General features: G+C 41.3%; 1 protein-coding gene across 3 annotated transcripts in view; it reads left to right on the top strand.

The window, feature by feature from the left end:
• Nucleotides 1-3,043: 3,043 nt before the first annotated feature.
• The window catches only part of LOC118101803 (gamma-secretase activating protein), a 28,757-nt gene continuing 14,025 nt past the window's right edge, over nt 3,044-17,775 (top strand). For 2 of the 3 annotated variants that reach the window (XM_035147797.1, XM_035147796.1), the window contains exons 1-23: nt 3,044-3,172; nt 4,081-4,151; nt 5,683-5,739; nt 6,422-6,491; nt 6,836-6,883; nt 7,009-7,097; nt 7,652-7,721; nt 8,317-8,366; nt 8,709-8,819; nt 9,313-9,369; nt 9,509-9,555; nt 9,777-9,862; nt 10,444-10,521; nt 10,642-10,719; nt 10,867-10,959; nt 11,232-11,400; nt 11,833-11,923; nt 13,725-13,794; nt 14,489-14,568; nt 14,706-14,786; nt 15,178-15,285; nt 15,482-15,537; nt 17,108-17,139. In XM_035147797.1, the coding sequence (XP_035003688.1) occupies nt 3,085-3,172; nt 4,081-4,151; nt 5,683-5,739; nt 6,422-6,491; nt 6,836-6,883; nt 7,009-7,097; nt 7,652-7,721; nt 8,317-8,366; nt 8,709-8,819; nt 9,313-9,369; nt 9,509-9,555; nt 9,777-9,862; nt 10,444-10,521; nt 10,642-10,719; nt 10,867-10,959; nt 11,232-11,400; nt 11,833-11,923; nt 13,725-13,794; nt 14,489-14,568; nt 14,706-14,786; nt 15,178-15,285; nt 15,482-15,537; nt 17,108-17,139 (1,780 nt within the window). In that variant the 5' untranslated portion in view covers nt 3,044-3,084. The remainder of the gene's footprint in view (nt 3,173-4,080; nt 4,152-5,682; nt 5,740-6,421; nt 6,492-6,835; nt 6,884-7,008; nt 7,098-7,651; nt 7,722-8,316; nt 8,367-8,708; nt 8,820-9,312; nt 9,370-9,508; nt 9,556-9,776; nt 9,863-10,443; nt 10,522-10,641; nt 10,720-10,866; nt 10,960-11,231; nt 11,401-11,832; nt 11,924-13,724; nt 13,795-14,488; nt 14,569-14,705; nt 14,787-15,177; nt 15,286-15,481; nt 15,538-17,107; nt 17,140-17,775) is intronic. The other variant, XM_047338624.1, reaches the window with a different exon arrangement.

Genomic DNA, 17,775 nt, shown 5'->3' with positions numbered 1-17,775 from the left:
AAGCTCCGTCATAGAAACTGCGTTCGGCTCTGCTCGGGGAAGAGAAGCCCAGTCGACCAATCAGCGCAGCGGGTGTGATCAAAGATCGTGTATAATGATGAGGATGAGTCACCCTTACACGAGAGAGAAGACACCACTCGTACAAAACACATTTTTACGTTTTTATTATAAAGGATCTCAAATAAATAATTCTTCATAATACTTATTACTTTAAACATGTGTAATATTATATCAACTTGTAAGTGTATTCAACTAAGTTATTTAACTAAATTTAAGGTCATACCATCACTTCATTTTATTTTCATTTATTTTATTTTGTTTTACACATTTCTATCCAACTATTTCACAAAATCTAAGGTCATAACCTAATTTTATTTTAATTACATTTATTTGATTTTGTTTTACTAATTTCTAGCTGTTTATTTGACTAAATCTATCATCATAACATCATTTTACTTTCTTTCTAACTAATCTAACTACTTTACGAAATCTAAGGTCATACATTTTATATTTTATTTTCTTATTTCATATTGGTTTTTTTGCGACTCTTCTTGGACTTTTAACACAATAAATCTACACTAATGTTGTGTGAAAATACCTCTAATATAACAGTTATTGTTCTTCCATTCTAACTGAGAGGCAGTTCCTGTGACCATTTCACTTTTGGTTATGTTTTGATGCAGCTTTTTAAACATTTAGATTCTTTCATTGGAGCCTTGGCACACATTGCAACTGTTTGTCCTTTAGTAACACCAGACCACATTTTATGTTAATTTTGTCGGTTCTCAGTTTGATACTTTCACTTTTAATCTGGGAAAGTTAACCGCTGCTGGAGTCACGTACTCCCTTCCACTTCCTCTCTGTCCCATCCTCACCATCAGAAAAAAGGCTGCTCAACTGCATTTTTTCTGCTTACAATGTTGTTTTGTACTTTAACGACAGCCTCTGTTATATTTACCATTGAATCAATGCATAAAAGCTCACGGTGAACTATTAAATGTACTTTAAAGGCCCTGAGAATGTAAATTAACGTTATCACAGAAGATATAATGACAAAGACTCATCTGCACTTTCGGTTTTGCTCTCCTTACAGTGACATCCTGGACAGACTTGGGTAGTGGCCACCTCAACAGTGGCTAAACCAAATGATGTGCAAATATAAAATGTAAATAAGTATATAGAAATGCATTATGTGCATTATACATACTTACATAACATATATATATTTGTACCATAATACAATGCATACAATTGCTAAGTGTTTACTGTAGATAGATTGTAATAAATTATGGTTGGTTAACTGTAGTCTGTAATTGTAAACTAATTAGTAAGAAATAATAACAATACCAATATAACACTTATAACACTGCTATAATACCATCATCACAGATGTTTTATAAGTAATAGAGGACAATATGTAGTAGAGTGCAATACAGTACAGTATGATACAGTAGAGTAGAATATGGTACAGTGAAGTACCTTATGGTACAGTACATTACGGTATAATACAGTAAAGTATGCTACAGTACGGTATGGTGCGGTACAGTACAGTACGGTACAGTACCGCATATTACGGTACTGTAAAGTACAGTATGGTATGGTATAATACAGCACAGTAAGGTATAGTATGGTATGGTATCGTACAGTACAGTATATAACAGTACAGTACAGTGCAGTATGGTACAGTATACAGTACAGTATGAGTATAGTATAAGAGAATGCTTTCTGTTCCACATTTTCCTCTTAGGTCATGAAAAGCAATGAGTCACAATTACATGCAATTTTCATTCTCAGCAGAGGGGGGCAGTATTGCTCAGGAAACTACTGCTTCTTCATCAGAGGAGAAACTTCTCAGGTCACTGAGGTGAAAGTTACTGTGTGAATACATTAATTCACAGGCTGTCAGTACTTCAGCAGCTACTGTGGGAGTCAGAGAAACACTGTCGATTTGTCGATTGCCTGTATTACCTCATTAATACAGGTACTTTCATTTGTCACGGTTGATTAGGCCTCAGAGCTTTGCAGAGGTCACTGAAGTCCATGCACCAACACACTTAATTCCCAATAGTGTGTGTGTGTGTGTGTGTGGTGTGTACAGCCACAGTGTGTGTAGAGGCTTTAAGGCATCAGAAGATTGTACTCTGCGTAATTCCTTGGACAAAATTCCAAATAATTTAACATCTAATAAATAGCTTATAGAGGTTTTAACATAAATGCACCAACTCTTTACATTGTGAAGATGAATCACATTTTTAACATGTTGTCATTTTCTCGTTCTTATTTTGATCTATATGAACTTTGAGCTGCATCTCTTGTATGAAAGGTGCTATACGAATACAGTTGATTATTATACACTGTATGTTCAAGATTCAAGAAGATTTATTGTCATTCCAAAACATGAGAGGGAACAAAAGTAAGTACTGAGCATTACCAAGCAGCAATGAAATACATATGAAAACAACAGTAGAATCTCAAACTAAAGGATAAAAACAACGCAAATTAAAATAAATTATATATGATCAAAATGAGTATAGATATTAAAGTATTATTGCACATGAGAGAATTTGAGTCTGGTGGAAATATCAATTACTTATTAGTATTGATTATTAGCTCTGTCGACCAACTGCACATGTTACAGTTTATATATAAGAGCCATAACATTCAGGTGTGAAGTGCCTGACGGAGCCTGGATGGTGACAGCGGGGTGGTGAGAGATTCCAAGCCGCTGGAGTGACGCTCTCCTCGGCCAGTGGCAGCGACTCTCCTCGGGCTGAGTGTGCGGAGGGAGGAGCTTCCTTTAAGACAGTAACATGTCATTAAAACCAGGTTTAGTTATAGTTGTGAAGAGGAAGAAGCGGACATTAGATCCCAGTGTGTTTACATCGGATCCCAGTGTGTTTACCTGCTGCTTCTCCTCCACATGCTGCTGACGGGACTTTCGCTCACATGACGCGGAGCCCGGAGCGGACACCAGCTGGAAGGTGCTGCTTCAGTGGAAACTCCGCGGAGGAAGTTGTTGCTCGAACCAGGGGTTGTTTCAGGGCGAGGAACCCGGGGGAGCAGGTGGACTGGAGGGGGTGAGCGATGCTGCAGCTGACGCGTGAGTTCGACCTGCACCGGGATGTGGAGCTTGATCTCCGCAGGAAGGAGGCGTCTGTCTGCCGGGTGACAGGTGAGGCGGTCATTAGCAACTAGCTAACAGTGCTAGCTTAAAACCAACCTGCCCCCACACAACTTCTCCAAAGTGTTTGTAATGAATTCAGTGCGAGTTTACATTTATTATCCCCTCGTGTTTCTATTCAAGCTCTAATTTACTGTGGTGATTATTGAAAAAAACATTATTATCTGTGTGGGAATCAAAGCTAAAGCAGCTTCAAGGGAAATATGGATTTATGAAGGAGTTACAGGTGTTTACGTGGTCAGCACTAGATGGCGCTATTCCCCCTTCACACCCTTGTTCTACACATGAGTCAAACGTCTTTTGAGACATCGATCACTAACTGGTGACTAGCTGTGTTTTTCTTGGCCCTCTTCACAGTCAAAGTAGAAGAATTGGTGTATATATGTGTTAAAAACCAACTATTAATAGTTAATAAAGTATTTATTACTTGTTTAATGACTTTTTACACACACACACACACAGTACATGTGTATATATAATACTAATACATGGAGACCTCGTGTTGGGTTTGAAATGCATTTAGATGAAGTTCTTAACTTTCAGTGTCAGTGACAGAAAATAAATACTTTTAAATACTTTAAATATTATAAAGCTTCTGTGCAATTAAATACCAATAAATAATAAAAACAGAGACCTTTTACTCCATGTTGAGTTCACAGACAGTCTGTGTTTTTACCCTCCTTATGTGTGATGATATTAAGACGCATATTATTGTGACATTTTTTAACTACGGGTGAAGAAAAATCGCCGGCGCAGATGTTTCATGAAAGGTCGCTGAATTTCTAATTTGTGTTCACAGCAGTGGATTAAATGAATGAACTCCTCAGTTGTTACTCGTGTTCAGTGTTGTTTCGGAGTGATATGTCAGATGGGTTTCACAACAATGATTCTGTGTGCAGAATACTCCGGCGCAGTGGATCCTTGCATCCTGAACATTGAGAGTGATGGAGGCATCCTTTACTCTTGGAAGGTAAGTCCACAGTGAAGGCACGGCTTGTTATGAGTTTCCTGCACTGCATATAATCATTGAGTGTGTGTGATTACCCTAATCCATATTAATTCAGTGCGCCAGCTGGATTACAAGCTGCTTTTCACTGTCTCTTCATTTCACTGTTTATATGAAAGAGACACTTATCATGCACAGTGTAAACATCATGTTTGTCGTTACCTCCACCGAGGAGGTTATGTTTTCACCCCTGCGTTTGTTTGAAAGCAAGATTACGCAAAAACTACGAAGCAGATTACCATGAAACTTGGCAGAAGGATGCAGTATAGTTAAGGGATGACAATGTTACTGTCTTCGGCAGGCAGGCAGGATTCAACATTAACTTAGATACTGCTTTCACTGTGCATGTTCACGCAAAAAGCATACAGCTCTCTAATGCAGGGGTGTCGTCCCCCGTCGTCCTCCCCCCCGGACCGATCAGCTCCAAAAGTCAATCATCTAAAGAAACGCTCCAGAGTAATGTTCATTTCAATTCTGGTGAAAATCCGGTTTGGAAAAAATGAACAAATCACTTATTGGTTACAACACAACAAGGCCCGATATTACTATCTTCCTGCTAAAAGCTTCATAGTTTTAGTGATTTGGTTAAAGACTAGAATGTATCATGTGTTTCTTGGGGGAATGTTTGGTTTCGAAACTCAAGGGTGTTACACTCGAGAATTGTGAGGACCCAAATTCCGACTTCTTCCCGCACGTCTTTATTGTGACAGGTGGGCAGTGGTATCCAAAAGAAACAGACAGGCAACGATTTAACTTGGTAACACACACAAAGAATCATCACGAGGAAAACGCTGGAACACTGACAGGGAACTGACAAGAGAAACTGAGTGAACTGAATGAAGTTATTCCAAAGTAATATCCCTTGAATTTGGATATAATGAGTGTAACATGCTGTGAATGTGACTCCTATAGTAAGATAAATATTTAAATGATTTTTTTTTTCCACCAATCCTTTTCAAAACAAAAAGAAATTCTATATTCCTTTCTACTTTCATCATCGTCTTTTATTTAGGTATTTTTAGAAACCTCTGGATCCTCAGAAGAATTTCAAATAAAGTTCTGTGTGTTGAACCGCGTTTCTCTGCACAAGATCAATTTTTAATGATGGACCCACCGAAGAGTCTGCAGGTTTAGGAGGTTAAAGACAGTGTGCAGCCTGCAAAGATAAAATAATCTCTTTTTTTTAAGTGCAAGGTTTACAATTTCATGCATGCCTGGCTGTGGGCTGGGGTTTCGGAAGAGAAGCGACTCGCTTTTATTTTAAAGTCCCCTGAACTGAGCACTTTTTTTGGGGGGGGGTAAATTGCCGGTTTTGAAGTGAACCAGGTCTTGTCAGGATTAGGGTGCAGGGTTGGCCGAGGTAATGGAGAGGTCAAGCGTGACGTTCCACCCAGGTCACTGTGGTGGGAAAGTGGGTTTACTGGTCAGCGCAGGTTATGATTGATCGATGAAATGACACATGACTTAAATACTCTCTTCTCTTGTGTTCGGACAGGGATCAACAGGGACCACCAGGATTGGGAAGTACGACTCCGACACTAAACAGAACAAGGTATCGTATGTGTGTGTGTGTGTGTGTGTGTGTATGTTTGGGCATTCACGACTACTACATTTTAGGACCTGTCAACTATTCCCAAAAAGTAGTCAACTAATTGCAGGAGACATATATATTCTTTCCGAGTCTTATTGATGTGTGTGAGAAAGATGTTTCGTGGTCTTCGAGTATTCTCCAACTGTAGTCCACGCTGTTGATGCTTCTCCTCGCTAACTTTGCTACAGCTAGCAGTAGCCGTAAGCGGGGGTAGCTTTAGATAGTTATGCGTAGCGTTCACAGCCTTACGTATACTGCAGGGGACGGTTTTATCTGCTCTGTTAGAGTATTTCGACACTTTTGATTTTAGTCGAGCATCTAAATGTGGTCATGTTTTTTTCCGGCTTTTGCTCTTGCTGCCCGCTTTAGCCCCCTAAACCACATTTTTTAAACCAGCATTACAACTGCGACTTCTCAACTGCTTGTCAATAACAACAGCGCCCCCTGCTGCATAGATAGATGCCACTGCACCATGCTAAACCCACAGATTAACGACTAGTCTACAATGATGCAAAGTGTCGACTAGTGGAGTAGTCAGTGAAAGCCCTATTGTGTGTGTGTGTGTGTGTGTGTGTGTGTGTGTGCGTGCTGCTGTATCCCTGCACTCATTCACATGCTGCTGTGTTTGTTCTCCCCGCAACAGCTCCTCTACTCATTTGACAAGCAGGTGTGTGTCAGCAGCTGTTCTGTGAACAAGGAGGAGACGCTGCTGGGTGAGCCTCTGTAATGTACACGATAATGAATTCTCTGCAATAGACATTTGTTAACACTCCCGTGTTTCTTGGCCCAAACTCAAGTATAAGCGTCAGTGTCTAGGGAGCGGCACAGGAGCGTTTCTACAACATTACTATCCTGCAATATAGGGATGCTGGAGAACAAGTGGAGGGACACAGTTTGAGTGTAGATTAATGACTGCGGAGGTGCCAAAGCCTCGGCTAGAAAAAAACTGATTTAATAGAAGCCGGTGTTGTCTCTGTGGAAAATATGTGAATATTAAGTCACGTCTCAACCTCGCCTTTCACTTTTTCTTTTCTTCTTCTCTCTCTCTCTCTCTCAGCTGTCAGCTTGGCACAGAATACCAGAGGAGAAGAGCGCCTCAGACCAAGTAACAGCCCAGATCTCATTTCTCTCAATTTCATTTCCAGAACATAAAACCGTTCGGCTCTTTAAAAGTATCTTTAAATCCACTCGCAAGCGTTTTCAATCTCGGCTTTATAACTGTGTTTGCAGTATCCAAGTGTCTAACACTCCTGATTGAGATCCATCCCATCAACAACACTAAGGTCCTCAAGGCAGTGGACTGCAGGGTCAAAGTTCAGGTAGTGTGTGTGTGTGTGTGTGTGTGTGTGTGTGTGTGTGTGTGTGTGTGTGTGTGTGTGTGTGTGTGTGTGTGTGTGTGTGTGTGTGTGTGTGTGTGTGTGTGTGTGTGTGTGTGTGTGTGTGTGCGTGTGTGTTGGCTGCTTTCTTGCAGGTTTTACTGCAGCCACAAGCTGACGTAGCAGTTATGGAGCGTCGCAGCTCACAGCGACAAAGTGCCATAGACTATTTATTTTATAAGCTTTGCTTGAAGTGCACTGGCCTGTAGTCACCATTCTTTCTCTTATTCGCTTCATCTTTTTTTATTTCTCCCTCGGCCTCAACATTAAAACAGGTTACTGTCTTTAATATTGTGGCTGATCTGTGTATGTCATTTTATCAATAGAGGAAATATGAGGATCTGTATTATAAAGCTACTCTGGCTGTAAACTCTGACTTCCTCACTGTTTGTTGCCCACAATTTTGCCAAACCACATGTTTACAGATTCACCAAGAATGATGGTGTGTAAACCACTCAGTCAGATGATGACTTGTGTTTCCCTGTGGCTTTCCCCAGTTCCTCCACCAGGACGCTAGCAGGAGATCAGTGCCGGAGAGTCACCTGCTGCTGCTGACGGAGGATGGATGTGAGTTTGTGTCCTTATGCTTGTCAAGACTTAATTTTTCAAGTTACATTCAGACGAGGTGTGGCGTCTCGGTACAACATAGAGGAGGCTGGACATGACGTATAAAATTTGCTCTGTGTTTTTGTTCACAGCACATTGATTATGGTGCAAGAAGAAGCTTCTGACTCAGCCGTAGAATTTTTTTTTGCGTTGCTGACAATACTACAACCATTTGGAGGTTTCCGCAAAATAAACGAAAGATTCGATATTTTTAGTCTTCCAGTTCCGCGTCTGTCTGTTTCCATTTTCCTCGGGGGTAGGAAAAGTTCTTACAACACCTCCTGGATATTGAGGAAAGCGTCAGGACTTTTGTCTGGATCTGCGCCAAAATTCAATGGGTTCTTTCTTGGCTGATGTCCCATCCTTCCGCCAAGTCTTGTGGAAATCTGTTTCGTTGTTCTTGTGTAATCTTGGTCACAAACACACATGTAAACCAAGCAACATACAAACGCAGCAGGGGGGGAAATCCTAACCTCTGTTAATTCTCAGGAGATCACATCACATTGCACACTCAGGAGCTGTAGTCAGACATACTGTGATCCTCTGTGTGTTTCAGATGTGGATTTGTACCACGTTCTGCTGACCAAACAGGAGGGTTATAGAGTGGTGAGTCTACATTCACCCGCCTGCCTCCTCTTTTTCCTACTTGAAGGAAATGTCTGGATAGTTGCCTCAGCTCAACTATAAATTACATGGATATTTTGTTCATTGCTGGTGGGTTTATGCATTTTTAAGAGGCATAAATTCTCTTCAGGCGTCCGCCTATCTAGCAATTAATAAGTAAAACAGTTTGAATGTATTTACATAACCCAGTGCAAAATAGTATATTCAACCTCATTCTCAGACTATAAACTATACGCCGTCTCTCATCCTCCTGGGGGTGGGGGGCGGCGCATTTAGAATTCAGGATATGCAAAGCTGAGTGTGAACATGTTTGTGTGGATACAGGTGATGGCGAATCCAGATCGTCTGGTCAAAACGGCGGAGAGGATAGTGGAGGATTTACTTTGGGTCCAGTGGGATGGACACACACAAAGACTCTACTATCTCACACACAAGGTGAGGCAGACACACTTTAGACTGTAAATAAAGATGGAAACATGTGAAGCTGAAGTGTGTCAATCGCCCCCTGGTGGCTGGCTGAACCCTGCCTCCTCCATGGTAGTGCATGGGATGTGGAACAAACTAAAAACTTGAAGTAATAAAATAATTATTCTCAATGAGGGTTTCAGTCATTTCAGGTTTTAATTAGTTACTTGATGCTTGGGTAATATGTCATGATTGACAGTTCAGACTGACTCGCGATTGGTCGAGCTAGTGTAACTCCTAGAGACATCATTAGGGCAAGATGGCGGCGTGTGTACCCAGGACATTTCTGCATCATTTCTGTAAAGTGTAAGGAAGTGGAGACACGTCCTCAAGCTTCATATAAAGTCTCTAAAACACACACAGATCTGAACAACTACACTTACAAATAATTCAGCTAACACACTGAACAACTCATATACACAAGCTGCACATTTGACACAATCTCGCATGTTGTCTTTGATAGGACAAGTTCCTGCTGCGATGTGTTCAATTCTACCCCAACCATAACTGTGAAACTGTGGTAAGTCAACCATATGTCTTTTTTATATATAACATACTTTATATATATATACTTATTTTGCTGCCCTGATCACTGTGTTTCATCTGGTGTTACTTGTTCTTTCTTTTGTTTGTGTTTGCTCTATGTCGCTGTCCAACAGATGGAGCTCCCGTTAGAGTTGCCTGCTAATCCTTTCCCCACAGTCAAGTAAGGCAACAGCTACTACTCCTGTATCAGACATGTGTTTTCTCAGCTGTACTCCGAATTCTTTTGTATGGTATTGAAACGTACTTATAAATAAAGAGACAAAAATGTATTCCTGTACACGTCCCGTTCACTGCAACTCAGTTTGCTTTACACATACATTCTTATTGTACTTATTTATGTATCTGTGTGTGTGTCTGTGTGCGTGTGTGTGTTGCTGGCAGGTTTGTAAGCCTGGGCTTCGACCATTATCACACAGAGAGACCAGAACAGGAGCTCGTTAGCATGGAGGTGTTCACAAACAGAATAGGTAACACATCCACACACATACACACCCTGCATGAATAATGTGTATCACGTATACATCCTATCACTCGCATAGAAACAGTAGTTTTCTAGTTACTTGAGTTATTATAACTATAAAACTAATGTATTTTTGTGTGTTTTTTATTTCTTTATGTAAAAAAAAAGAAAGTAAGTATTTGTCATAAGTCAGAAACTGATCAGGAAATCAATCGCAATGATTATATGATTGTTGGAAGTATTTTATTACTAAATGAGGTGCTGATCACTGTTACCTTTTTTCCACAAATCCAACATATCGATTTTACATTACATTTACATGTTTACATTAAAACAATATATATTATCTAAAACATTAATTGCTTAATTCATAAAATCACTAGGTTAAAAGTTTGATTCTCGGCGGTGTGAGATTCTGTCCTCTCAATCATTGATGCACTTTCAAAACTTGTAATGTTAGATAATAAATTGTGATTCTTCATTCAAATATAACACAACCAATGTTATTTTGCATCGACTATCATGAATGTTGTCATGGAAGTTCCCTGACTGTGTCCATAACTGCTCTGTCCTGTGGTCTATCTCTAGGAAGCATGTGTGTGTGCTGCAGCCAGCCTCAAAAAGACAAACAGGAGCTGATGTACACTGTGGTTTTAGTTCACAAAGGTGTGTGTGTATTATTTGCTGTTGTCTAGTCAGAATAATCTACTGGCATCTCCTTTACTTTGTCACTGTGACGTTTGTTATCTTGAGCACATGGCGACAGATTTCTTGCTTTTTCCGCAGACTGCAGCAAGACGTTCAGAGTATCTCTGAGCGGCGAGCAGGAAGCCACAAGGCTCCATCCACTCTTCATCCCAATGGGTCAGTGTACACACAGAAACTTCATACACACACACACACACACACACACATCCTCATAAAGTCAGCCAAGTGTGTGTATCGTCATGGTGTCTGGTGTGTGTACAGCACACAGGCAGACAAGTGATGTTGTGTTATTTTCGTATGTAGGTTACTACATGCTGGTGTATCTGCAGGATCATTTCCTCCACTGTATCAACACCCGGCAGGAGGAGATGCTCTGTCACTCGCTCTTCCTCTCTGGTAAGACCAGGCTTTTGTACGAGTCATGTCTGAGCTCATGGTGACTGTTTGTTGTGTTTTCACTTTTTCTCAGCTATGGTACATGCTCATATTTCTTCTCTTTGTTTTTATTTTATTTAAAAAAAGGGAACCTCTTCAAATTTAGAGCTTGCATTTTTTGACATTTCCACACCTTTTGACACAGTTGGTGTTAGTTCTCAGAAAAAGAAGGTGGCCCTATTATGAATCCAATGTTGATCCATGTGCTATTCTCTGTCTGTGCAACCCCTAAGGTCATGATGCGGACCTGGGCCTGCAGTGTCAGTCAGCTGACGTCACAGTGTTCCACACAGAGGAGGAGCCTTGTGGGAGTCTGCTGGATGTGGCCAGTGGGAGGATCTACAGCGCTGAGCTCAGCCCCGCCTACCTGCTGCAGATCCTGCGATCACACGCATCTTCCAGGTGAGTTTGTTGGAAGTAAAAGCACCTATATACACATATTTCGATAGAGAGAGAGCGTAGGAGAATATATGTAGGCACAAGGCAGGAAGGCGGACAGGTGGGAAGTTATTTTCTGAAAGGTTATTTTCATGCGCCTACACCTGCGGAGCCTTCTTAAAAATATATTTAGCTTCTTGACCCTTTGCCAGCACACACCTTGGATTGAACCATTTTGCGCAATAACAATGCAGCTCGGTTTTTTCTGACATTTTCATACGATTTCATTTATTCATGTATTCATTCGTTTTCAAGCTATAGTCCACCTTTTTAGAGCAGCACATACATCACTGTGCAGCACCTGACTGTTGGCTGTCTGCCTCTGCATCTGCCACCCTGTTTGTATATGCTTATGTTGCATAAAGGTGAATTCATGATATGTCACCTCCATCCAAGGTGTCCCAGCAGTCAGGCTCCCCCCCAGCACCTGGCCGCCCTCCACTGCCTGCTGGTTTACATGGGAAACGACCCAAACCTGGAGCTGAAGGTACAGATGAAGCCAGGAGAGGAATATTGACATTTAATGCAAATTTACTGAAACAGTAAAGTTCTCTGCTCATCCTCTGAGCCCACAAAACATTTTCATACAACTCAGTATCAGAGCTGGTGTTAACATCCGATCGCATGTGGGCAGCGCTAAATTTGTCTTTTCACAGCTGGTGTTCAAATGCGTCCTGAAAGTGTCTCCTGTGACCTTTTGGGAGTGGATCTCGCTTCTGTGCTCTATATACAAATGCACATATACATCATTTGTGTTTGCAAAGACCAAATTATGTTGAATTTACAAATGTGCCAAATGTCAATGTGTGAGTCGGTGTGTGTCGGCACGAGCGAAAGACAGAGAGAGCAGGGGCGCTGCAACAGAGTAGGTCAGGCAGGCAATTGGTTTGAGAAGGGGCCCCAGAGACCGCTACAAGAATTGTGTAGGATCACCTTAAAGGACCTCCCTTTTGCCAGGGGCCCCCAAAGTCCCTTGAAACGCCGACTTCAAGTCCCTTGAAATTACAATTTTACCCGTTTGGAAAAAAATAGAAATCATTTTGTGGCAGACAGCGTTGATATTGAGGCAGTGAAGGAAAAACAAATCAACCTATGGACACTGAGAAATGTAGAAATACTTTAGATATAGTCAGAGGATGTCAGTTGAGTCGTTGCTCCTTCATATGTGGCCCAGGAGGCATTTGCGTTCACATGGTGAAAAATAATGTGGCCAAATGCATCAGAGACCAAGGAGATCAGATCTCAGGAGCCTGTACCGAGCGCTGACTACTTGTGAGCGGATCACAGAGGTTCATACCAGGTCTAAGATCTCTTTGAGTTCAAGAAATCTAAAAAAAAGCGAATGCAGCTATTCACTTGAGAACGTACATGTTTCTCTGCACTTCTGTGTAAATTTGGTTGAGTTGGGAGAGAACAGATGGAGGGAACGAGACGGCGAAGGAAAGAAAGACGAGCGAGCGAAATAAAAGATGAGCTTAGTGGAGACGACAAGTGGAACGAGATCAAACGGAGTGGGAGAAAGACGGAGAGAAAGGAACAGATATTTTGTTTGGGCTCGGCGCTGAGCGATGACTCAGCCTCTATTAGTGCTACACCTAAATTAAGATGTTCCCGCTGCTCTGATAGATTCTAATAAATTCTTTCTTCAGAGGTTAAATGAGTCACCAGCTTCATTATTGCAGCGAGCGCTGGGATATTGGACACCACACGGAACTTTTGGTATTCTCCGTCGGGTCTGTTAATGAGGCCAGCGGCACAAAAAGTATCTGCTCTACCACAGGTGATTGCTTGTGAACATTTGTTCAGTAGAAGTTAGTAATTTGGAAAGAACACCATGCGAAAGTCCTTCAACTCCTACCTTTACTTCTCTTTTGTTCCCCCCCGTGTAATAGTTCTTGTTATGTTTTAATATTTCTGTGCCGAGGCTGACCCGTGGCAGAGACCCGCTGTATATTTTCTTCGAACTGCAGAGGAACGGGCGGCAGAAAATGAGTTTTCACTCTGACACGCCGGGGCTGGAAGATTTGCTGGGTCTATCTCTGAGCACATCATTAATATTTCATATTTCTGTAATGTAAACCGTGCACAGTGCACCGCTGAGGCTGGATCATCCCCCCAAAAATGTGTTATCAGGAGCTGGAGCTGTTATCATTGGTATTGCAAACAAGATATCAGCCTACAGACATGTGGCTGTAGAAAAACTAACTCTTAAAAAAATATTTTCCTTCAATTTGCTTTTAAATGAAGGAAGATGAAGTCATTTTAACTCACCTCTGTGTTCCCTCTAGATTATCGAATGGCTGTGCGACAACATTAACGCCTTTGAATGCTTTGATCAGATCCAGGAGTTCATTCTAGGTGAGTGGCAGCTAAAACATGAGAGATGCAAATCTCACTATTAGTCCTTCACCTTCTCTCTCTCTCTAACTTTTTATTCCTCCTTCCTCTTCATGGTTCCTAGACTGCATACATTTTAGTCCTTGCAAAACCCTGAATTGTTTGGCTCTTCAATCTCCCTCTTGCACGATTGTGCCAGGCTCCCCCACGCGGGTCTGAAGAGTCAGAAAATAGATTTTGCGTTTTTTTGTTTGTCCCGGTGTGTCTGTTAAAATAAAATAAGGAGAACGGTGCTTGATGTTAATTTCTCACATGTAGGTAAACAGTCGTCACCCAGAGAGTAGATGATCACATTAGCACCTTGCTGCATAAATTAGCATTTTATCGGTGCGGCAGTAACGACTTTAGCTTTCTTCCGAGATGCAGAGGTCGTGTTAATGTTTTTGTTCAGTGTATGAAGTCAATGATGTTGACCTAATTAATGATGCATCCGTAACCTGTGCTCACTGATATATCACAGTCATAATGGTGGGACATGAATTGGAGAGCCTCATTTGTCTTGTATGTATATTTAAAACTCTAGTGTGTTTAAAAGCAGAACGCTCCCTCTGACTGTTTGTTTCTCTCTCTCTCTCACCCACATGTACACACACACACACACACACACACACATACACACACACACACACACACACGCACACGCACACACACGCAGCCTCCCTGTACAGAATAAGCTATGAGAAGTCTCTTAGCCTGGATAAAGTCCTGCCATACTCCTCTGTATTCGACAACAAGGTACCACAGACACACACACACACATATGTCTTCACTTGCACAAAGCCAAATCTGTATACGTGTGAATAGGAAGGCAAAGAAGACACACACACAAACACACAGACACACACATTTGAGTCTGTCTTCCTGTGTTCTAGGAGGTGCCAGTGTGTCTGCTGGAGATCCCTGGTGTTGTGTGTGCCACTGAGCTGCATATTGAGTCTGTAATAAAAGGGAAGGTAACTACATGTTCCTTTAAAAAAAGACATTTATTATGACAAATATTCTCAGTTACAATATGTATAAGAGTCTTGCTACAACTCGCTGTTCTGCTCGAATTCCATAAGCAGTAACTCAAAATTCAGCGTGCAGATTAAATCGAGACAACGTGTGTGTTGTGTAACATGTTTCACAGGTTTACGGTGCGTTTTGCGGTACAATTACAATAGTGCATTGTATTCAGGCATTAAAAAGGCATTTAGATGCAAAACAGTGCGATTTACTATTTGCTGGGTCTGCTTGAGTGCAGCACAGATGCAATTATTCTTCTGTTGTTTTCCGGCAGTGTCCTTGTTTTGTCACTTTGATCTGGTTGTTTATGTGTGTGTCTGTGTGTGTGTGTGTCTCCAGGGTTTCTGGACCGAGCTGCAGTGGAACACGGAGAGGACAAAATATCTTGATGCTGTTCCCAACACCAGATACAGAGCCTCACACATACAGGCCGACTGGGATAAACTGGTGAGTGTGTGTTTGGCAACTGAAACATCTTATGTATAAACACAAATCAACATTTTAATCATAATTTCTGTATTGGAAGTCAAATTGATCGCTGGAAATTATTTGCTAGTTGCAAGTTGACGTGAGAGACAAGAAAACGTGTGTGTGTGTGTGTAACACGTCTCCCACCCTCACATATCGCTGTTGGTCGTTTCAGAGGTTCGAGAGGAGACCATCCAGCCACATGAATCACATCGAGGAGAACACAAAGAAGTAGGTCTGCCTCCCACTGGAGCTTTGTTAAGAAAAGTTACCACACAGATACACACAGTCCTGAAACTGGAGGGAGGGAAAACGTGACTGCCCTTCTGCAATGTGTTCCAGTGTTTTTTCCAATTATATAATTTCGTCTATAGTGTCATATTTTTAAACGTGGTAAAGCCGTGAACTGCAGTAACACAGGTTTAAACGTTATAAAGGTTGAGATGTATTTTTAGCTTGGTGTTGATCGGCCAATCAACTTATACGTGGCTGTCAGAATCAGGTCTGACAACATATAAAATGTTCCCTCTCATAAACTGACAATAGCTGCAGAGCTGCTGCTCCACCACATCCTTGTAAATTACACAGACGCCTAAAACAGCTGTAGTTAAAAACTGACTCGGCGCACACTCAGATTTATTCCTCTTTTAAGGACATAACTGGTGTAATTCAACATTTTTCTTGTGGTCATAAATCCCATGTAAAGACCAGAAAAAACACCACTTTCTTCCTGCTCCGGTGTCTGAAGATTTAAAGTTTAAATGTCTCATAAATACGTGTTCATGGAAAAAAAGGCAAAATTATTTCCTTAAACATTGACAGTGGACACTGTCATTTTTAGCTAACGATATTCATGCAGGAGGAAATAATGCTTTGGTCGGGGACTATTTTTTCCGAAGTGGAGTAATACACATTAAAGGCTCTCGTGAGTATTTACAGCTGCAGGATGGTGCTTGTTGGACTGAGTCTGAATAAACTGCAGTGACCATGTGCATCATAATGAAGGAGCATGTTGATATCAGACTTTTATTTTGTGGCAGGAGGATCAAACCTTTGTTAGTTTTTGGATGTTTGATAAGAAATCCATTAAGAGTCGCGGAGGGGCTGGATGTTCAGACAGATTAAGAAGAATATGTTTTCCTTTAATAAGACCATCTGGTTCTATATTTTAAAAAGAAACATTAGTTAAAATCCCTGATTTCTCTTAATAATATAATGGTTATCTGATTTATGCTTCCTTGAAACAAAATAAAAAGTGTGCCATAATTTTAATGACCTGTAGGAAGCCTTGAGTCTTTCGCTAACCAGAGTGGATGTAACAACAGAAATGTCTGTTGCCCGTCTGCTTGTGATATAAATGTCACAGTTCACTTTCTATAAAATTGACTTGTCTTCCACTTCCCCTTTTAAAACCCAGCGACGTCCCTTTTTATTGGTACAAGTGACATTTTTGCTGCCTTCACATTCTCTCTTTGAACATAAAATATCCACTCTGAATTAAAAACAAGAGAACAACCACGGCCCCCTCGGCAGTTGATGATAAGTGACTCGATGACGGGCACGTACCTGGACACAGCTCTGATGAAAACAACTCTTGTCCTGTAATGCGAGGGGATTATAATTAGCCTCTCTTCCTTCAGGCCAAACTCCGGCACCTGCTTAAAAACTCTTTTGCTTATATAGTTTTGATATGTATTTCATTTTACTCCCGACTGCATCAGTTTACAGCATAAAAAAACAACTCATATAGTGCTGGCCTGAGTGACTGTTTTCACACAAACCTCCTCTGCTTATTTTCCAGGGTTCTGTCCATGGTGGATACCTGGTGTCTCGGTAAGACGGCCGAACATCCACGTACATAAATCTATAGATGCAACACACACAGGTGCATAAACAAAAAGCTAAAAAAAAAAATATGAGGAGTGAGAATAAATAACAAAACCTTGGGACTGTAATGGAACTGGAAATTGTGTGTGAAAGTGTTTGGGTTGGTGTGTCTCTTCTGAGGTCGCATTCTTCATGCCCACTGGAGAATTCAGCTGAACCGAATCACCACACTAATATATCTTGGAGGGAGAGGCTGAGGAGAAGAAGAGGTGAAGCAAGGGAGAAAAGAGGGGGGGGAAGGAAAGGAATACAAAAAAGAGGAGAGGTGAAAAATGCTACTCTTATATAACAGCGGGGATTTAGGTTCTTCCTTCCCCTCTCTTTTTATGTCCGTCTCTTTCATGACTCTGCTGCAGCTGTTTTCTGTGGAGACGTAACTCGGGACCTTCCCTTACCTCATTTCTCGCAAAAGCATGATCTCATGCACCGTCAGCCTCCCTCGCTTTTACTCGGAAAACCTACATGTTGATCACTTTCATATGCAACGACCTTTACACACAGACGAGAGCGCTCATGCAAGAACCTGCCTCACCGGAGGCTAGTAGAAATATTGTTTTTTGAAAATCGTCTAATTTTGTATTA

The sequence above is a fragment of the Hippoglossus stenolepis genome, chromosome 22 (assembly GCF_022539355.2).
Source record: "Hippoglossus stenolepis isolate QCI-W04-F060 chromosome 22, HSTE1.2, whole genome shotgun sequence".
Taxonomy (NCBI): Eukaryota; Metazoa; Chordata; class Actinopteri; order Pleuronectiformes; family Pleuronectidae; genus Hippoglossus; species Hippoglossus stenolepis.
Note: the sequence above shows the minus strand (reverse complement) of the source record. Positions and strands in the feature narration are given on the sequence as shown.